This window comes from Balaenoptera borealis (assembly GCF_965194805.1).
Source record: "Balaenoptera borealis genome assembly, chromosome: 19".
In the NCBI taxonomy this organism is placed as follows: Eukaryota; Metazoa; Chordata; class Mammalia; order Artiodactyla; family Balaenopteridae; genus Balaenoptera; species Balaenoptera borealis.
The window spans coordinates 53,181,679-53,201,793 of NC_138878.1; the positions used below are offsets into that span (position 1 = coordinate 53,181,679).

At 54.4% G+C, this 20,115-nt stretch overlaps 3 protein-coding genes across 8 annotated transcripts in view; 2 read left to right on the plus strand and 1 right to left on the minus strand.

The window, feature by feature from the left end:
* Window positions 1–12,533, plus strand: part of WDR62 (WD repeat domain 62) — a 49,970-nt gene extending 37,437 nt beyond the window's left edge. For 3 of the 5 annotated variants that reach the window (XM_082370058.1, XM_082370060.1, XM_082370062.1), the window contains 13 exons: window positions 625–758; window positions 2,937–2,989; window positions 4,972–5,190; window positions 6,800–6,927; window positions 7,271–7,374; window positions 7,730–7,837; window positions 8,146–8,280; window positions 8,575–8,689; window positions 8,814–8,955; window positions 9,037–9,097; window positions 9,279–9,962; window positions 10,492–10,649; window positions 10,743–12,533. In XM_082370058.1, coding sequence (XP_082226184.1) covers window positions 625–758; window positions 2,937–2,989; window positions 4,972–5,190; window positions 6,800–6,927; window positions 7,271–7,374; window positions 7,730–7,837; window positions 8,146–8,280; window positions 8,575–8,689; window positions 8,814–8,955; window positions 9,037–9,097; window positions 9,279–9,962; window positions 10,492–10,649; window positions 10,743–11,069 — 2,368 coding nt within the window. In that variant the 3' untranslated portion in view covers window positions 11,070–12,533. The remainder of the gene's footprint in view (window positions 1–624; window positions 759–2,936; window positions 2,990–4,971; window positions 5,191–6,799; window positions 6,928–7,270; window positions 7,375–7,729; window positions 7,838–8,145; window positions 8,281–8,574; window positions 8,690–8,813; window positions 8,956–9,036; window positions 9,098–9,278; window positions 9,963–10,491; window positions 10,650–10,742) is intronic. The other 2 variants (XM_082370059.1, XM_082370061.1) reach the window with 2 other exon arrangements.
* Window positions 12,534–13,854: 1,321 nt separating this feature from the next.
* OVOL3 (ovo like zinc finger 3) lies at window positions 13,855–18,370 on the plus strand (the record flags this gene model as incomplete). 2 transcript variants are annotated; one of them, XM_082370078.1, is made up of 4 exons in its annotated part: window positions 13,855–16,477; window positions 16,552–16,616; window positions 17,405–17,606; window positions 18,123–18,370. In XM_082370078.1, exons 1-4 carry the CDS (start codon window positions 16,384–16,386, stop codon window positions 18,368–18,370), a joined length of 609 nt encoding a protein of 202 aa, XP_082226204.1. In that variant the 5' UTR covers window positions 13,855–16,383. The 2 variants fall into 2 exon arrangements, with proteins under 2 accessions (XP_082226204.1, XP_082226203.1); XM_082370077.1 differs by lacking the exons at window positions 13,855–16,477; window positions 16,552–16,616 and having other exon boundaries at window positions 17,045–17,606.
* Window positions 18,371–18,388: 18 nt separating this feature from the next.
* On the minus strand, window positions 18,389–19,817 carry POLR2I (RNA polymerase II subunit I). Its single transcript, XM_082370079.1, has 6 exons — window positions 19,539–19,817; window positions 19,407–19,461; window positions 19,041–19,114; window positions 18,879–18,953; window positions 18,720–18,771; window positions 18,389–18,488 (listed from the first exon to the last, which is right to left on the minus strand). Exons 1-6 carry the CDS (start codon window positions 19,595–19,597, stop codon window positions 18,426–18,428), a joined length of 378 nt encoding a protein of 125 aa, XP_082226205.1. The 5' UTR covers window positions 19,598–19,817; the 3' UTR covers window positions 18,389–18,425.
* Window positions 19,818–20,115: the final 298 nt, after the last annotated feature.

The window sequence follows — 20,115 nt, forward strand, 5'->3', positions numbered from 1 at the left end:
TTCCTAAACATATTTCTTAAGTCTTTATATTGCAAGACCAGTTTTATTTGGAGCGAATTCCTGTTCTGGTTTTTGATTTGGGATTTTAGTTTGGAAGTTTCAGTTGGAGTGGGAGGTTTTGAATTTTCTTCTCTCCCGCCTCCGGAGCTGTCCCTATCTCTCTCTGTGTCTTGAGGCTTTGCATTGCTTCCCCACGGGGACCAGGCCTGACATGGGCCATATTTTGCAGTGATCTTGAGGTAATGCAGATCTAGGCACCAAGAGAGTGGGCAGCTCTTTGGCTTATGGAGCTAAAACCTCATTGCTAACCCCACTTCCCAGAACAGAAGCCAGCAGCTTAGGACTCATGCCCTACTATCATCTGCTTTGCTTTTTGTTCCATTGCTGTGGCCCTTGAAGAGTTTGTCTTATTTCTTGAGCCCAGCCTTTGTTACATCTCATTTATTGTGGCAATATGTTTCTAGCAGAGGGGGTGTGGCAGGTGAGACCTTCCAGCACCGTCTTGACCAGAAGCCAAGAGTATGTTCACATGGACCCCAGCACAGGACCCAGCCCTAGGCAGGTCCCCTCTACCACCCCATTTACCTATGTTTCTCTCCTTGCCGTCCTTTTTCCTGGCTTCAGGCAGGAGACATACGCATCTGTGCCCAACGAGATTTGCTCCCTAAGCCCTGGAGAGCAGACGGAGGATGAGCTGGAGGAAGAATGTGAACCTGAAGAGTTGCTAAAGACACCATCAAAAGAGAGTTTGGATCCAGGTTGGGAAAGGGGCCCTATTTTGACCTCTCAGTGTAGGGATCGTTGCTGGGTTTTGGCGACCTACTCTGTTTTCACAGCCTGGCACATGTTGAAGCTCAATAATCACATCAGTCAGGACTTTTTCAGGGTAATAGCACCTAGACTCTCACTGGCTTAATTTGGAAAGAGAATTTATTGGCTCTTGTAAATGGAAATTTGAGAGTATTGGTTCAGGCATGGCTGGATCCAGGTAGTCAGGTGATGTTAAAGAAATAGATGTTTCTCCATCTCCTGGCTCTGCTTTTCTCCATGTTGACTTTGCTCTCAGGCAGAGTCTCCCTGTACAAGGGGCAAAGTATCCCCAGCAGCTCAAGGTTATAACACTCTAGAAAAGAGAGCACTTCTTTCCCAATAGCTCAAAGTACTGTGTTCATGACTCATGTTCCTGCTGTGAGTCACCTGCCCATTTCTGAGTCACTGGGATTGGCCAGGCCTGAGTTATGTGGTCATCCCTGAGGGTAGGAGGCTTTAGTCAGCTCCACTTGAACCACCTGACCAAAGGTGAGGGGTGGGTGTAAGGGGGTGTCCCAAGGGAAAAACAGGGTGATATTAACCGGAAGACAGACCAGATTCTCTTGTTCAGGCAGAAGGGAGAGTAGTAGCTCAGCGACTTTATGAGAGGCCAGGCCCTCTATAAATTTCTGCCCCTCCGCATATCGCCTTGGCTTAGGCCCTCATGTTACAAGATGGCTGCTTAAGTTCCAGGCATCAGAGACATTTTTTTTCCACATCTTTATTGGAGTATAATTGCTTTACAGTGTTGTGTTAGTTTGCTGTACAACAAAGTGAATCAGCTATATGTATACATATATCCCCATATCCCCTGCCTCTTGAGCCTCCCTCCCACCCTCCCTATCCCACCCCTCTAGGTCATCACAAAGCCTCGAGCTGATCTCCCTGTGCTATGCAGCAGCTTCCCACTAGCCATCCATTTTACATTTGGTAGTGTATATATGTCAGTGCTACTCTCTCACTTTGTCCCAGCTTCCCCTTCCCCCACTGTGTCCTCAGAGACATGGTTGAAAGAGGACATTCCCTCCTGGAATCTCCTGTAGAGAGGAAACTCTCTCCCAGAAGCCCCTGCAGGCTTCTCACAGGTCCCATTGGCCATGATTGCTCCAGCTGTGAGAGAGGCTGGGAACAGTGACCAGTGCTGGGTGCTCTTAGCGAGGGTAGTGGGCTGCCAAGAAGGAGGAAACAGGCAGGGGCCAACTGGATGGCTGACCGGTAGGCAACAGCAGTGGGAGGATTCAGCCTTGGGAAGCAATCAAATAGAGAGTAAGCTCATTCTCTTTGTCACCACCCTCACATCCAATCCAGCGTCGTCTCCCAGGTGGCCACTTCGATGAGTTTGGTATGAATCCTTATAGGCCTTTTCCTGATCATTAATATATATGTGTGCATATCCATAGGAAACATCTGTGTCAGCAAATTGTATTATACTGCAGATATCATTCTGTATCTTTTTCTTCTTAAAACTATCTTACTGACCTGTAGGTTGGTGAATACAAAACAGAGGCCTCCCTCTTTTAACCAGCAGCATAACCAGTGATTTTGCTCTGGGTGGGCATTTGTGTGTTTTCTAACTTTACACTGTTGTGAATGACGCTGTGCTGACCACTCCTCGGCCTCAGGCCGAGGACTGGCATTGCTAGATCCTGGGGTTAATACACTTTTTTTTTTTTTTTAAGATTTGTTTTATTTTTTGTGGCTGTGCCACGTGGCATATGGGATTTTTATTCCCCAGCCAGGGATTGAACCCGTGCCTCCTGCATTGGGAGCACAGAGTCTTAACCACTGGACTGCCAGGGAAGTCGGATATACTTTTTATTTTAAAAGAGAACCCCAAGGGCCCTCCAAATCCAGTTACTGCCCCACCCAGCAGTCAGTGTTAAGCCCTCCGTTTCCCCACACTTTTGCCAACTTTTGATAGTTTGAAGCATTTTAATTTTGGTCAGTCTTACGGGTAAAACATTATATCCCATTGTTTAAATTTGCACTTCCCTGACAGTTAGAGAGGTTGACCATCTTTGGATGTCTGTCATTTCCTGTGTTGTCTCTGGAGAACTGCTGTTTTTGTTGCCTGTTGTCTCTTGGGTTGCTTATTCTCTTTTCATGGATTCCATGTGTCTCTCCAGATCCTCAGTGCCTGCTGACCAACGGCAAGCTGCCACTCTGGGCAAAGCGGCTGGTGAGTCTGCCCGGAGAGTGGGACGCCTAGGAGCTGACAAAGAAGGGGTGCCCTCCTCCATGTTCCTCATTCTTCTGGGAACACTTTTCCCCTCCACATGTCTCCTTTCCCTGGAGAACCCCTGTCATCCTTCCACTCTCCGCTTAGACAGTCCTTCTTTCATGCAACACATATTTACTGAGTGCCTACCCTGTGCTAGGCCTTGCTGTGGCCCTTAGATACAGCAACCAGCAGGGCAGATGAAGTCTCTGCCTTCACAGGCTCATTCTCTAGTTTGGGAGGTGGACAATAGCCACATCAAACAGGTAAATTATATAGTATTTGGGGAACTGATAATCAGCGCTATGGAGGACAAAAAAGTTGAGAAGGAAAATACAAAGTGTTGGGGGTGGTGACAATTTTAGGGTAAAAAGAAAAGGCATCACTGGGAGGCCTTCACATATTTGAACAGAATTAAAGCAAGTGAGAAATACAGATCCTGGGAAAGAATGTTCCAGGCAGAGAGACCAGTCTGCAAGGGTGAGGGCCATGAGGCAGGATCATGCTTATTAGCATGTTCCAGGAGGTGCAGGGAGGCCCGATGCCTGGGTCGAGGGTGAATGAGGGCAGAATGGCAGAGAAGGGCTCAGAGAAGCAGTGGGGGCCAGGTGGTGAGGAACCATGTGGGCTTGCTGCGTCCCCTCGACACCCCTTATTGTCCTTCTCCACTTATTTCTTCCCCTGTAGCGCTGAGTGAGATGGACAGGAGGGAGAGCTCTGAGCCAAGGAGGGTCGTGCTCTAACTCAGGTGTTAACAGGTCCCTATGGCTGCCTGTGCAAAACAGACCCTGAGGGGCAAGCAGGGGGACCAGGGAGGAGACTGCTGTGATAATCCTGGCAGGAGAGGTTAGAGGCTGGACCTGGGGGGAGAAGTGGTTGGATTCTGGATGGATTTTGAAGGTGGAGCCAAACAACTGGATGTGAGAGAAAGAGAGGGACCAAGATGAAGGTAGGATTGAATGAGTGATCATTAATTAAGGGAGGGGCAGGCCAGGAGCTGGTGGGTTAGAAGTTGGCAGCAGAATCCTAAACCCCAGGTTGAAGGGTTTATTTCAGGAACAATGTCAGACCTCAAATCAAAGCCTAAATGTCAGCTCTTCAGGGAAATCCTCCCTGTCATCAGCCCCTGCACTGCTGACCAGGTCAGGCATGTGGCTGTGCTCTCTCAGGCCCCCAAGCTTTCTCTTATCAGTGCATATTACAATTGGAGTTACATCCAACAAATATTCACAGAACACTTACTCTGTACAGGTTCTATTGAGTCTTTTATATGTATTGTTTAATCCTCCTGGATGTACGGGCTTTTCACATCCCTTGTTATTTCACAGATAGGGAACTGAGGCCCAGAGAGGTTAAGTAACTTATCTGGGGTCAAGCTAGGAATTAGGGGAGGTGGGGTCGACCCTAGAAGGCTGGCTCCAGAGCCTAAGTTCTCAAGCACCCACCCTCCACTGTCTCTCAAGCAAGTCTTGGTAGGAGGCAGTGGTGGGCAGGACCAGGGTTAGGGTTAGGGGACCGTGGAAGAGAAGTGGCCATATCTTGGATGTGTTTGGGTGGCAGAGCTGAAGAAATACAATGTGAAGTGTGAGGGACAGAATAAGAGGAATGAAGGAGAACCTCAAGGTTTGGGGCCTGAGCAGCTGCAAAGAATCACTGAGACAGGGAAGGCGTTAGGAGGAGTAGGTTTAGGGGGAAGGTCAGTTGTTGTCTTCAACATGTTTGCTTTGAAAGATCACTAAACATCCATGTGGAGACGTGGAGCAGTTGCATGTGCACTTCTGAAGTTTAAGAACAAGGTTCAGGCTGGAAACAAATATCTGGAAGTTGTTTCTAATTGATGTTTAAAGCCACGAGGCTGGATGCGGGTCCGTGCAGTGTCCCGGGCCCTCACTGGAGTCGGTGAGCACTTGGCTAGCTGCCTGACCGTCCCCTGTCACCCTCAGCTAGGAGATGATGATGTGGCAGACAGCTCGGCCTTCCACGCCAAGCGCAGCTACCAGCCACATGGCCGCTGGGCGGAGCGGGCTGACCAGGAGCCTCTCAAGACCATCCTGGATGCCCAGGACCTGGATTGCTACTTTACCCCCATGAAGCCTGAGAGCCTAGAGGATTCTGTTCTAGATACAGTGGAGTCGCAGAGACTGGCGGGCCTCCTGAACGAGGTATGGACTGCCTGCCCCAGCCCGGCCTACAGCCCCTGCCCCATGACTGCCGGCGCAGGACCTGGGGCCTCAGTGCTCTCGTTCTGAAAATAAAGCCGACTGTCCCACTCGAGGGGTGCGAGAGGGTTACATGAGATGGTAGAGGGCAGGAGGGTGAGCCTCGGACCTGGTGCACAGTGAAACTTCCCAGGGCAGACCAGAAGGCGGGGAGGTGGGGTCGCTTGGGGGTTAAGAGCTTGGGCCTGAGGGCAGGCCTATGCCTGAGTCGGGGGGCATTTGAGCAGGTGGAGCCCTGGCCCTACCCCTTTTCCGGCTCTGTAACTTGCAGCAAGGCTTGATTCTCTGGGCTTTGATTTTCAAAAATATGGTCATTTAAAAAAAAAAAAGGGACTTTCCTGGTGGTCCAGTGGTTAAGACTCCGTGCTCCCAATGCAGGGGGCCTGGGTTCGATCCCTGGTCATGCTGCAGCCAAGAGCCTGCATGCCGCAACTAAAGATCCTGCACACGGCAACTAAGACCCGGTGCAGCCAAATAAATAAATAAATAAATAAATATTTTTAAAAAAGAAAGGTGACTAAGAAAAAAGATTTCAGAAAAGGTCGTTTTTAAAAATGGTCATGAAAGAAAAAGTGAACAGGGGGCTTTTACGGTAATCCAGTTCTAGAAACAGGGTCTGGGCCCTAAAAGGTGCTGAAGCAACTTTAGCTCTTATTCTATTATTTTTCAAACAAAATTCTTTTTTATTCTATTATATAAGTTTGCTTATGTGGCATAATATAAATAGTTATGTGCATAAATCATAAATATATAGTTTGATGAATTGCTACCTGTGTACACACCGATGTATCCACCACCCAAGTCAAAATATAGAGCATTCTCTACCTCTTGGAAGGGGATCTTGGAGGACCCCCTTGTGTCTCTTCCAATCAGTACTCCCACTGAGGTAATCAGCATTCTTTTTTTTTTATTTTTGGCTGCATTGGGTCTTCGTTGCTGCACGCGGGCTTTCTCTAGATTCGGCGAGTGGGGGCTACTCCTCGTTGCGGTGCACGGGCTTCTCGTTGCTGTGGATTCTCTTGTTGCGGAGCACGGGCTATAGGCGCGCGGGCTTCAGTAGTTGTGGCACGCAGGCTCAGTAGTTGTGGCTCACGGGCTCTAAAGTGCAGGCTCAGTAGTTGTGGTGCCCGGCTTAGTTGCTCCGCGGCATGTGGGATCTTCCTGGACCAGGGCTCTAACCCGTGTCCCCTGCATTGGCAGGCGGATTCTTAACCACTGAGCCACCAGGGAAGCCCTGGTAACCAGCATTCTGACCTCTCTCACCATGGATTGGTTTGCCTGTTCTTGAATTTCATATGAATAGACTCTTAGAGGGTTGGAGCCATACCTATTCCTTATCTGTAAAGGGGCTGATGATAATGCAGGGGCAGCACAGAGTGAGCTCGTCATGGCCCCAGCCCAGGCCCTGGCTCACAGGGAGCATCCAACAATGAGGGCTGCCATCACTACCGACATCTTTACTGTTACCATCGGTGTTGGCGGAACACCTAGCAGCTTGGGGAGCCCTGATTGCCACGGCTGCCTCTGATGGCTGTGCTGTCTTCCGCCACAGTCAGAGAGTCCCCAGGACAATGGCTGCGGGCCTCCCTCCTTCCCACCCCTACAGAGGGAGTCTTCTGAGGCCAGCGAGCTCATCATCTACCCCCTGGCGACAGAGGTGACAGTCACAGGGACAGACAGGTGGGTGTCCTTTGCACCAAGGGGAACCTTAGTTGGAGAGAGGAAACCTCAGCTGATAGGCACATCCTGGAAGAACTGCTCTCCGCTCTCCCAGTGGGCCTGTGGGAGGGAGGCGGGCGGGGGGTGAAGCCCGGATGGCGCAGGAGCCCAGCCCTGCAGCCTCTGCTGCAGCCTGTCTCCCTGGTTCCAGGAGGAGGTGCGGGGGCCTCTGGAGGCGGCAGGAGAGGTGAGGCTGTACTCCCAGCAGGAGCCGGTGCAGATGTCTAGGCGTTCCGGGTGGGGGCCACTTGTTTACTAACCAGTACGTTATCATTCCTTCTCCCCACCCCCACGGGCACTGCAGCAAGTACTGTGCGGAGGAGGTAGAGAGGGCGTCAGGAGACCAGCAAGGTGACTCCTACCTCAGGGCCCCCTCCATCGGCTCGAAGGACCAGAGCCCACCTGAGGGTGAGTGAGCACCAGGCAGTACACCCTGCAGTAGTCTGTTCACCTGGCCACGTCCCTTTCTTGGCACTGATGGTGACCTTGACCAAGTCTTCCTGAAGCCCAGAGTCTGTCACAGAGACAGACATGGTCCCTGCTATTGTCACTCTAGAATTCTGGAGCCCAACTTCCCACCAGTGGGAGCCCAGCTCTACACCTTCCTCGAAGTGTAGCCTTGCTGGTCCATCAAAATAGGGGGCGGGTCTTATCATCACCCTTCTGCAGATGAGGAAACTGAAGCCCTGAGACCCAGGGCGCCTTACCTGACTCAGTCAGGGCCCACCTTTGGACTCCTGACCCCTCCCACCCTGTCTTCCAGACTCAGGGGAGTCAGAGGCCGACTTGGAGTGCAGCTTTACCACCATCCATTCCTCCCCTCCACAGCCAGACCCAGACCCTCAGTTTGATGTGACGCCCCCTACACCAGGTAAGTAGGGGCCAGATGTGGGGAAGGGCAGTGCGTGGGCCTGGCCAGGGGATGGTCATGATATATAACCACTGGCCCAACATCAACCCTGCATTTGGTGGCCACTGAGCACCAGTTTCCTCCCCTGGAAGACAGACGCATTAGCCCTTCCTTCTCCGCCTGGTGGCAACAGGGTGTGTGATGGGCAAGTCCAGCTTTCTCCATTGTTAAGTGGCCAGTGGCTTTTTCAGAGCGTCTGCCATGATTCATGGTGTTGATGGTTCTCTCCTGCCCACTCCCTCTCCCCGACCCCCTTCTCCTCTCCCCAGGATGCCCAGGTACCACAGAAGAGTTGTCCCAGCCCGAGGTGCCAAGCATATCCAACGGCTCCCTGCCCCAGACCCCTGAGCAAGAGAAGTTCCTCCGCCACCACTTCGAGACACTTACTGACGCCCACCCTGAGGGTAGGCCATGCCCCTCTCTGACCCCTGCCTGGGCGGCATCCAGGACTGGGCTCAGTGTGGGCTCCTCTGGGGTAAGGCTTTCCCTGGCAGGGCTGGCGAGGGTGGTGGGAGGGCGCATGTTTTACTTAAGGGCCCAGCTGCATGGTTTCTTCTGCCTGCTCCATTTGCTCCCAAAGTGTGTGTTGTCTATTGATGGGGGTTTCTGAGGATCTGTCTGCTGGTCTGGGGGTCTGCCGGGGCCCAGGGCTGGCTGGCTGGAGGGCTTCTGAGGGCGCCCTCGGCATCTTGCCCTAGAGCTCTTCCACGGATCCCTGAGAGACCTGAAGGCCTCTGAGGCCGAGGACGACTTCTTCAATCCCCGGCTGAGCATCTCAGGCCAGTTCCTCTCCCGCCACCAGAAGACATCCAGGTGGGAGCTGGTGAACTAGTGAACCCCCACCCCGCCTTCCAGCTCTCTGTCTCCCCGCGGGGTGGGGCTGTGTGCCCTCAGGCGCCCCCAGGGCAGCCACAACCACCTGTTTTCCCCCCTACAGGTTCACCCACACCTTCCCTTCCCGGCTGCCCCTGCACCTCGTGAAATCCCCGGAGGTCAAACTCACAGATCTCGGGGGGAGCCCGCCCAGAGCAGAGCCCCTGAGAGCAGGTACTGGCTACACCTGCCCAGGCAGGACCAACGTGAGTACTGGGACCGCTTCCCTCGAGACGTAGGGCTGGGAGCCTGGTGGCCTCATCCTCACCTCAAGGCTGTGCTTGCAGGTCATCTCTGGGGGGAAGGCTGAGGAGCCCCTCGAGACCCTGGAAGCCTGGTCCCCACTGAGTGAGTGTCCCCACCCCCGGGTGAAAAGCCCTAGCCTTCTCAGCAAATGGCCCTGGGTGCCTAGCTGAGCCATGGTGGGGATGGACAGGATCCACTCAGACCCTGCAGCCACCCTGGCCGGGGCTCCCTGTCCATCAGCTCTGAGCGGGGGTGTGAGAGTAAGCTGCCTTTTCCTTTCCAGCCCCCTGCCTCACGGGCCTGGCGCCCTGCATCCTGCCCTCCTCTGTGCCGCCCACAGACAAGAAGCCTCCGACACCCGCAGCTCTACCCACTCCAGGCCTGGCTCAGGGTGTCCACACCCCCGCCGCCCGCTCCTGCATGGAGGCCACTGCCAGTTCCTGTGCCAAGATACCACGCAGCATTTCCGTTGAGGACAGTGAGGGCCCTGTCCTGGCTGAGCCGGCCAGGCCTCTGTGCAGGTCCTCGTCCCTGGGGGAGCTGGCCTCCCTGGGCCAGGAACTCCAGGTCATCACCACCACAGTGACACCCAGTTCTGACAGTGAGGGCCAAGAAGCTGCCCTGCCCTCCCGGGGCAACCATGAGGCCCGCGCCAGCCTGAAACTCACCCTGTCAAGCATCTGTGACAGGCTCGTGTTGCCCCCACCCCAACTGGAGCCTCCCACCACGTGTGTCTGGTCCCAGGAGCCTGTGGCCACCCAGCCCAATGTCACGGTCACAACAGCCAGCTTCCTGGCCCCCAGCCCTGTGGATGGGAGCGCCCCAAGGCTCCACAACGCCACCTTTCTCCCAACGTTCCTGGCCCCTGAGTCCCTCAATACCCCTGCCCGTCCCAACAGCCCCCCACTTCCAGAGGCCAGGCCCGGGGTCCCTGGCAGCATCACCTCCCCCCTGGAGCCCACCCCTGGTGAGTACCATCCTCGGGACAAGGGATTGTCCCCTAAGCTCATCCCAAGGTGGGCACTTGACCTGGCCACAGGCGCTGTGCCACTCTTTCATTCATTGCCCTACGTATTTAGTGAGTACCTCGTTTGTGTTGGGCTTTGTTCCGGGCCCTGGGGACGTGGGACCTGGTGGTAAACAAGACTGCAGAGAATTGACACCTTAACTGGGGGAGACGCCCAGACTAAATCTATAAGGAAAGTGTTAAGTGTATCACAAAGCGATGTGTGCTGAGAAAAAGAAGAGAAAGAAAGGGTTTAGGGAGTGACAGGTGGGAGCAGTGGTTAGTTTTAAACAGGATGATGAGAAAAGGCTTCAGGGAGAAGGTGGCATTTGAGGAGACACCTGCCGGAGGGGTGGGAAGGTAGCCTTGGGGACTGAGGGAAGCGTCCCAGGCAGAGGGACAACAGTTGGGGTCGGCCCAGCAACACTGGCCTCTTTAGACCAGCTAAAAAGCAGAAGTGTCTTTCTCATTTCGTCCCCTCCACCCCCAGATGCGCTCAGTCCAGTCCAGGGCTGCCCTGGACACTGCGGGGAACCGAGGGGGCCAGCCAGGGTCCTGCCCCCAGATCCCCTTGAGCTGAGCAATGTGGGGACCGTCGTGCACAGACTGCAGACTACCTTCCAAGAAGCCCTGGACCTTTACCACCTGGTGAGCCGAGCCCCAGGGTCAGGGGGAAGGACTGAGGGGCTCCCTGGCACTGCCTGGCCCAGGTGGCCCCTAACAAGATGGCGCCCCTTGCAGATGGCCTCCAGTGACGAGGTGAGCGCCGAGCAGCGGCAGGCACGGACTGAGCTGGCCTCCGCTTTCCTGTGGATCCACAGCCAGTTAGAGGCCAACGGCTGGCTGGTTGGGACCGATGTGGCCCCAGCCCAGGCCCTGCCCAGCCCAGGCCCCCCCTCCCCACCTACACTGTGCCCCCTGGCCAGCCCAGATTTGCGTGCGCTGCTGGAACACTACTCAGAGCTGCTGGTGCAGGCCGTGCGGAGGAAGGCACGGGGGACTGAGAGCCAGCACCCCCTCCACCGCAGCCCTGCTGCTTCTGAAGAAATAGTTATTTTACGCAAATAAACTGACAGCTTGGAGGAGTGGTTCCTGGTGCCTGTTCTGGCGCATCCACAAAGCCCCCTTCAGATGGATGCAGGGAGAGAGGGTAGAGAGCCCAGGTAACTCACAGATGCCCCAGTGCCAGGCCCTGTTCCAGGACTCTGTCGTGGGGAACACAGGACTGTTGGGGAACTGTAATAATGATGACCCCAGCACCTGGCTCCCACGTCACCTGTCCCCAGCCCACTGAGCTGCTGTGGAGTCACGTGTGGTCCTTGCCCAGTGGGGCCCAGCTGTACTCTAGGGAGGGGCCAGCCCTTCTTCCCTGCCCCCTACTGATGCGCAAGAACCCACTGGAGCCTCTGTGATCACCATGTCCCAGACCCTGGCCACCAGTTCACATACTGCCACAACACTGGCTTACAGCCCCTGGGCCAGGCCCATGCTGGATCCTGTGAGCTCCAGGCTTTTGTTCCCATTTGCAGCAGGGTAAAGTGAGGAAGGACAAATCCAGGGAGCATGCCCAGGCCACCGAGCAACTGGGACCAGTAATTCCTTTCCCAGCAAGACTGTCCAGCTTCAACATCCCGTGAGCTCCCAGCACTGGTACCAGCTTCCCTAGGCAGCAGGCATCTAGCCACGTGGCATGTCTGCTAAGAAGGACACTCTTGTGACCACAAAAGCCCTCACTGTCCCAAGTCTGTAAAAAGGAAGCCGGCAGGAGCAGGACCCTCCTAGAGCACAGTCGTACCATGCAGCCTGCTTGGCCTGAACCCCCACTTGCCTGTGAGTTCCTCCCTGCTCTGTTTGGTGATCACGGCCCACCAGAAACAGGCTCAGAGAGATCCAGTGCCTTGCCTCGGGTCCCATAGAGTTGAGAGTCAAACGAGGCTTGCCTGGTGGTAGAGCCAGACTTCAACGTGAGGACGTGGCTCTCTGTTGGCCCTGCAAACACTGAACCAATCATGCAGTTGTTGAAAAAAATCCTACCAGCCCCGAGGAATTGCTGGTCCCAGCTGCTGTCACTGCTCTACACGGTAGGGGTAGAGCGAGGAACAGGACAAGCAAAGCATCTGCCCTCGTGGCATTCACCTTCTAGAAAGTGAAACACGACAGAAATTAAAATAACTGTCTAACTGTAGGTAAACTGAGGGCATTCCCTGTGCTGGTTGCAGGCCTTTCTTAGGTGATGTTGGAGCTGAGGCTTGATAGAGGGCACAGGCCGTGTGGACACTTGGGCAAGTATCCAGGCAGACAAAGGCCAGTGCAAAGGCCCCATGGCAAGCTCAGATGTACATGAAAGGAATAGCAGTGAAGCCAGGAGGCTGGAATGGAGTGAGCTCAGGGCGAGGGTAGGAGAGGAGGTGGGAGGAAGAATGGGTCCCACTGGGCAGGGCCTTGTTGCTTCATGACATTTAAATCCAAGACACATTCACAATACAGGTTTTTTCCCCTAAATAAAATCCCTGATCTTGGTGTTTGGGAAGATGCCCAGTATTGTTTATTTCTCAAGGCTCCCTCTCCCTGCCCCGGCCCACTGACCACCCCTGCAGACTGGAGACCCACTTGCCCTGCCCCTGCCTGCCTCGGCCACAGGTGCCTAAGATCTCTGAGGCGATTGGTTTCCAGGCCCATGGACACCCAGGGGACCACCTGGAGCCTCAGTCCCTCATGGATTTTACCCCTCCTCCCACCCTGTATCATAGTTAAGTCTTCAACTCCAGGTAGCAAACACCTGGCTTAAGGGGCCCCAAGCTCTAGGGACATTTGTTACTCTTGATTCTGTTCCTGCTCTATTTCACCCTCTGTGAGTCTGAGTTTCACTCTCCAGCTTAGGCCCTCACGGTGGCAATATGGCTGCCATAGCTCCCAGCAGTACACCTTCACCCAACCAGGAGCAAAGACACAAAGCAGGGCAGCCACCAGGATAGTGGGGGAAAAGTGCAAAGCCTTCTTAGATGCCTCCCCTTTCAGAGCAGTTGCAGGCAACAGGAATGGAGTTGGCTTTAATTTGCTTGGACCAGCCACCTCCCCTGTCCTGGGCCTGTTACTGTTGCAACAAAATTGGGTTCTCTCAGCACAAAAGGAAGGTGGGCTGGTAGAGAGGATCCAGTGTGTCTGCCAGTCTCCACCTCCTAATGCCAAGCTCTTCAGCCCTGGAAGGACCAGACTTTCCTCAGACAAACCGACTGGTTAAGAAACCGCTGCTGATGAATGTGTGTGCATGCGACAGTGTTCCAGCAGGAAGAGGACAGCATGCTCACGTGGGATATTCGAAAGAGAGTTTAGCAGAGGGATCCTTTGCAGAGAAGTGGACAGGGAACAGGGAAACCTCAGGGCCAGTGCATTACCCTAGACCGATAACAGAGGAGAGGTGTTACTCCCCACACAAGGCACAAGGGAGCAAAGTGGAACCCAGAAAAGCGAATCCTGGAGAGAGCTGCACTAAGGGGAGTTGCATTCCTGGCAACCCCACAGGGAGGGAGTTGGGGGAACCCATCCCCCATCTTCTGCCGGGCTCCTCATTGTCTAAACCCCACTGGAAGCCAGAGGGCCCAGGAGCCCAAATGATACTGACCACCCAGGTCAGCCTCCCAGGACACAGAGCAGGACAGAAAAGGGACTTGGGGGCAAGTAAAGATACCCAGCCCCAGGGTTTTTCCCTAATGTGTTTTCAGCAACAACTCAGAAACCAGTTGTTCCAAGAGACATGGTGTTGGGCATGGAGAACTGGGCACCTGAGACGAACAAAATGGCTCCCATAACCCGCTCACTGGCTTGTTCTTCAGCGCATCTGGCCCCAGTGCATCTGGGCCTACGTCCCGACCCAGGCCAGGCACACCAGTCACAGCTGCGTAAAGTCCAACAATTGGGAGATGGAGACACTTAAAATCCCACTTTACAGGGACATCCCTGGCAGTCCAGAGGTTGAGACTCTGCCCTTCCACTGCAGGGCGCACAGGTTCGATCCCTGGTCAGGGAACTAAGATCTCACAAGCCGTGCAGTGCAGCCAAAAAAAAAAAAAAAAAAAAAATCCCATTTTACATGGGGTGATTGAAACTCAGATGCTTGCCTAGCCACCCCACCCTTCAAGACTTTTGAGCAACTCGCATTTATATGTCTGATGCATGCCAGATCCTCTCCCTGGGTGATCTACATGGATTTTCAACACAAACCATTGGTAGGAAGACTCATTAGTCCCATTTCCAGATGAAGAAACAGGCTCAGAATACAGCCACTATGGAGAACAGTATGGAGGTTCCTTAAAAAACTGAAAATAGAACTACCATACGACCCAGCAATCCCACTACTGGGCATATACCCTGAGAAAACCATAATTCAAAAAGAGTCATGTACCACAATGTTCATTGCAGCTCTATTTACAATAGCCAGGACATGGAAGCAACCTAAGAGTCCATCAACAGATGAATGGATAAAGAAGATGTGGCACATATATACAATGGAATATTAGCCATAAAAAGAAATGAAATGGAGCTATTTGTAGTGAGGTGGATGGACCTAGAGTCTGTCATACATAGTGAAGTAAGTCAGAAAGAGAAAAAGAAATACAGTATGCTAACACATATATATGGAATCTAAGGGAAAAAAAAAAAGTCATGAAGAACCTAGGGGCAAGACGGGAATAAAGACACAGACCTACTAGGGAATGGACTTGAGGATATGGGGAGGGGGAAGGGTAAGATGTGACAGGGTGAGAGAGTGGCATGGACATATATACACTACCAAATGTAAAATAAGATAGCTAGTGGGAAGCAGCCGTATAGCACAGGGAGATCAGCTCGGTGCTTTGTGACCACCTAGAGGGGTGGGATAGGGAGGGTGGGAGGGAGGGAGACGCAAGAGGGAAGAGATATGGGAACATATGTATATGTATAACTGATTCACTTTGTTATAAAGCAGAAATTAACACACCATTGTAAAGCAATTATACTCCAATAGAGATGTTAAAAAAAAAAAAGAAAGAAAGAAACAGGCTCAGCAAGACAAGATGTGACTTGCCCCAGGTCCTACAGAGATAAAGTGGCAAAGCTCTGGGCCAGCAGGCTTCCAGCCCTTCCTCTGTTGCTTCCGCAAATGAATTAGCAGGACTGACTCTCAGGAAATGTGAAGAAATGAATAAATATTGCTTCTTTCATCATCAAGCCTTTTATACACTGTTCCTCTGCCTGGAAAACCCTCCCTGTTTACCAGAAACCTCTTCTTCCTTCAAGGCTCACACCTAGGAAGTCATCCCTGAACCCTTAGACTGGATCAGGAGCCTCTTCTGGGTCCCCTGAGCCCCCTGGCTTTTCCCCATTGAAGCTTGGGTCACTCTGCCTGTGCTTCCGCCATCATAGCCTTGGTCATTCTGGACTGTCACTGCTGTGTCTCCCCCATGGACATTTATGTCTTCATTTTCAGTGCTGAGCTAGGCCTGGCCTATAGTTGAAGCTCAGAAAATCATTGGGTGACTAAGTGAAAGTAACTGCATGGGGAATATTCAAAATCCTTAACCCCTGGCTAAGAAGCCAATGACCAATCTAGAACGGAGCCTAGCCAGAGTCCTGGGGTAAGGGTCCTGGGAGCCCCTGGCTGTGTCAGGTGACCCCTTATAGTTCCTGGACCGTAGGAGAGTGAGGGAGTTACTAGGAGCTGGACTAGTAACAAACCAGTATTGTGATACCCCGTACACTTGAACAGTGCTTCCGGCTGGACGTCAGCTCGGGGCACCTGCGGATCAGAGAGGTAGAGTTTCTTGCTTGAAGATGCACACGCTGGATCCTCACTTTGACCTTACCAATTGGACCCTGCTGTCTCTCCACCCTCTGGAGCAAGCAATCACAGTCAGCCCCTCCCCTGCTTCCTCGAACGGCTGCTGTGATTTGAATAACCAAGCAGGCTGTTGGAGGTCCGGTAGTGACTGATTTGCTTGACAAACAGACCCTCGGGTCCTTGGCCCTGCTGGTACTATGGAAAAACACTCAGCCCCACTGGGGTCTCTGTTTCCTCTCTCCACCCCCAAGAGCTGCTTAGGCTCCAGTCTTGCCCTTGCTTGACCTCCCTGGGGGCCCTAGTGCTTGTCTTCCCCTGGAGGCTGGAGAGTACCCTCAGGAACCGGGCAGAGGAGAAGGGGGAGGAATGGCAGGGCCCAAGGCAGAGGTAACTGGAGCCAGCTAAGTCTGCCCCCTGGGCCTGTTACAAAATTTGCATGGAGAGAATGAGACCGCTCCGTGGCTTCCCCCTCCCTTCCCACCTGGAATAGTCCTCCTGGGCCTGAGGTCTGACAGCAGGCGGAGGAAGCAGCCCTGTGTGTGTGGGGAGCTGTTCCCGGTGGTGATGCCCCGTGCCTTCCTGGTCAGGAGTCGGCGTCCGCAGCCACCCGACTGGGGCCATCTGCCTGACCACCTCCGGGGAGATGCCTATGTCCCAGGTGGGCCCCTCACTGGGCCTAGAGGTGAGGGGCAGGGGAGACACAAAGCATCACCATCTGGCTTTTCTCCTCAGACTGCAGCAGCCTGGGGGGGCCACCGGCACACCAGTCTTCTGGCCTCGGGGACTCTTGGGCAGCGGTGAGTGTGCAGCTGGCCCACAAGACCCTGCTCAGTTTCACCCCTGCCCGCTCTCAGCCTCAAGAGAACCTGCCTGCCCGTTACCCCCTCATGCCACTCTGGCCTCAGGACCTTTCCACTCATTGTCCTCTCTGCTGGGAATGCCTTTTCTTCCTTAGTAGTGGGCTCACTGTTAGCTCCCATCCCAAGTGCCCTTTCCCCAGCGTGGGCAGCCACAGCCCCTGCCCCCAGGGATTCTCTGCCCAGTGGGGCAGAAGAACAGGATTCAAGCCAGTAAGTGGATGGCGGTTTGCTTTATGTCAGAGAATCAGACAAGGCAACAGGAGCTGGATGGGGGATGGGGGAGGAGGTTTGGGGTCTCTCAGAAGGGATACTCAGCTGTGCGTGCAGTGGAAGAAGGAAAGCCCTAGGGAGGACTAAATGTGCTGGAGATTATTTCAGTTTTTATTGGGAGCCAGGACTGTTCTAGGCAATGTGTGTTTAGGAGTAAGACAAAAACTCACTCCTTCCTGAAGCTTATAATCTGGTGGGAGCTGCAGGTATAGATAATAAAATTAGGAAAAAAAAATATTATGTTGGAAGATGGCATGTACTATGGAGAAATAGAAAGCAAAGTAAGGGCGATGGGGGCAGGGTGGTCAGGGAAGGCCTTGGGGGGAGGGTGGCATGAGCACGCACAAACTGCAGTCTCCGGCCTTCCCAGACCTCCTTGGTTCCCAGTTCTAGGCGCTCCATTTTGTCCAGTGGAGGGATGGGGTGGGGTCCTAACTCCCATGTCCCTCCCACAGCCCTCCCAGGGCACTCCGACTGCCACTCCTAGGGGCCCTGGGACGCTTGGCTGCCCGCTCTGCCCCAAGGCCTTCCTGTTGCAGCGCATGCTGACCCGGCACCTCAAGTGCCACAGCTCTGCCCGCCGCCACGTGTGCCACTGCTGTGGCAAGGGCTTTCACAACACCTTTGACCTCAAGCGGCACATGAGGACTCACACGGGTAAGCAGTGGCAGGGACTGGGAAGCGCTGCTGGGGGGAGATGGAACGAACTGGAGGGAGGTGCATGGGATGTGGAGTTTCCGTGCACTTGAGTTCCGTGCACAAGCGGGGCGTGTGTTACTGGGGCAGAGACTCAGCCCTCAGGAGGCTGGGAATACCATGCACCTCAGCTCCCAGCCAATGGGTGTCGGGGTGGTGCCAGGGTGGGGGCCCGCTGAGGGATACAAAGAGAAAACAAGTACTTGGTTACAGGATTCAGGTCCCATATTGAAGGGTGCAAGGGAAAGCCTCCCTCCTTCTCCTCCAGGGGAAGGAACATCCTGGTGAGGAGGGTGGGGACACACAGCTCCCATGTTTGCACGGGGCGGAGGTAGCAGACAGACGGTGGGAAGCAGGCCAAGGTCTGGCGAACTTGGAGTAGGAAAGGGGGAATGCTCACGGAGGGTGAGGTCAGGGGGTGCTGGTCTGGGGGCCATTGCCCTGCCTGTCCTCTCTCCCTCTGGCCCACCTGCGCAGGGATCCGGCCATTCCGCTGCGGAGCTTGTGGGAAAGCATTCACGCAGCGCTGCTCACTAGAAGTGCATCTTGCCAACGTACACGGACAGCCGGCCAGCTACGCTTATCGTGAGCGCCGTGAGAAGTTACATGTGTGTGAGGACTGCGGCTTCACCAGCTCGAGGCCTGACGCCTACGTGCAGCACCGCGCCCTGCACTGCGCTGCTTCAGACTGGGAACCCCGTGTCCAACCCATGAGAGGGAAATAAACAGAGGAAAGGCACGCATAGAACACAGCATTTATTACACAAGAGGGAGAGTGGTTCACTCGGTCCAGCGGTGGCCGCAGTGTGGGGCCGTGCACACGTAATACAAGCGCATGGCATCCTGGCAGAAAGGATGCATGGTTAGGAAGGGTCTGGATCCACAGGGCAGGGTACAACATGAACCTCCATCCAGAGAAGCCTCACCCCAAAAGAACAGACTAGGGGGCTTTCCCCACTACTGAAGGTCCAGCTCGGGAGGTCTAGAAGGGCAGGATCTCCCCAATACTGGTATCCCCACCCCCGGGAAGGACCAGGCCCAGGTCACTCCGAAAGCCTTGCTCTCACCACTCACCTCGGCCCGGGCACTGTGTGACTGGAAGAACACCGCCTCCTTGTGGCCGCACCTGAGGGGACAGTCAGCCACTCAGAGCCTGCCATACCCTTCCCTCCTCCCTTCTCCGTCTGGTGAGGATGAGCCACCTTCCCTCCCCAATACCAGCTGCGCCCTCACTTTTGGCAAGGGTGGTCTTCGGTCCGCGGTAACGTGGGGTCCTGGGACACGTCAGCGATGATCTGGGTCAGTTCGCTGAGGGAATAGAGAGTGAATAAGTATGCTTAGACCGGGCCTCCCAAGCCAACAACCCCGTCCCCGAGCTCGGGCCCTGCCACTCACTCCACTTCGTGCGTGATTTTGTTGACGTAGATGCAGCTGTTGTCGGCTTCCTGCTGGTAATCACAATTCCGGCACTGAGAGAGGGCGAGAGTGGCGGGAAGGGGGTCACAAAGAGATCCCCGATGGGACTGGGAGGGCATGGTCTTCCCCCGAGGGGATGACTAGGGGATGGAGTCTTGAGATTGGGATCATTGGGTGTAATCGAGAATCACCTCGCGGATGGGCAAGACGAGAAAGTCGGGTTCACTAGGGGGACAGTTGGGAGGCTAGACCAGGACGGGGCGGCACTGGGAGTAGGGCCGGGCCACGTTGGGAACCTGTGGGCCGGTCACGGAACACCGGGGCGCCCGGCTGGCTCGCGCTCACCGCGTACAGCAGAATGCGGTTCTCCTTGTCCTCCTTGGGGTAAAGCATGTTGTTACTGTGGGGAGGGGGAGGTCAGAGGTCAGTACTGGGGCCACTACTTGCTCCCCTTCCACAGTGCTGGCCGGGTCTCACCATTCCTGACAGAATCGAATACCCACGAAGCCCGGCTCGTAGGTCCCATCGGGTTCCATGGCGACTCACTGCCCGCCTAGCCTTCAGCGCTTGCTCCGCCGCGCGACAGGTCGCGGGAAGGGTCAGATCTCTTAGCTTCGCCAGAAGAGGGGAGGAGCTGTGCACATGTAATGGCTCCCAGCGGCTTTGTGCTCGCTGATGTGAGCTGAGGTTTGATTAATTACTTGCTTCAATCTTTTGATATCCTAGAATATGGCTTCCAACTTCTGGGCCTTTCTTCCCCAGTTTACAGAATAGTGTGGTACGAGAACCGGGAAAAATGATGCGTCACGTAACCCGCAAAGTGCTGAGTGTAAATGGAGACGCCTCGGCCCTTTGCAGGTTGAAGCCCAGTGCACATGCGCGAGTTTACCCTTCGCGGACAGGGGTAGCTCTTGCCAGTCCTTCCTCTAGGCTTCAGCCTTCGCCCGCCAGGCCGTTTCCCGTGACGCTATTGGAAGAACTGTGCACCGTGGAAGACTTCTCAGGATTGGCTGGGCCTACCCAGGACTTCTTCCTGGCGGCGGCGAAAAGACGC

Coding starts and splice junctions, on each gene's coding strand:
- POLR2I (XM_082370079.1), bottom strand. CDS start 19,597: ATGGAACCCGATGGGACCTACGAGCCGGGCTTCGTGGGTATTCGATTC. Junction 19,115..19,406: donor ACCGCATTCTGCTGTACGCG/GTGAGCGCGAGC, acceptor GCCCTCTCTCAG/TGCCGGAATTGTGATTACCA. Junction 18,954..19,040: donor AAAATCACGCACGAAGTGGA/GTGAGTGGCAGG, acceptor CTATTCCCTCAG/CGAACTGACCCAGATCATCG.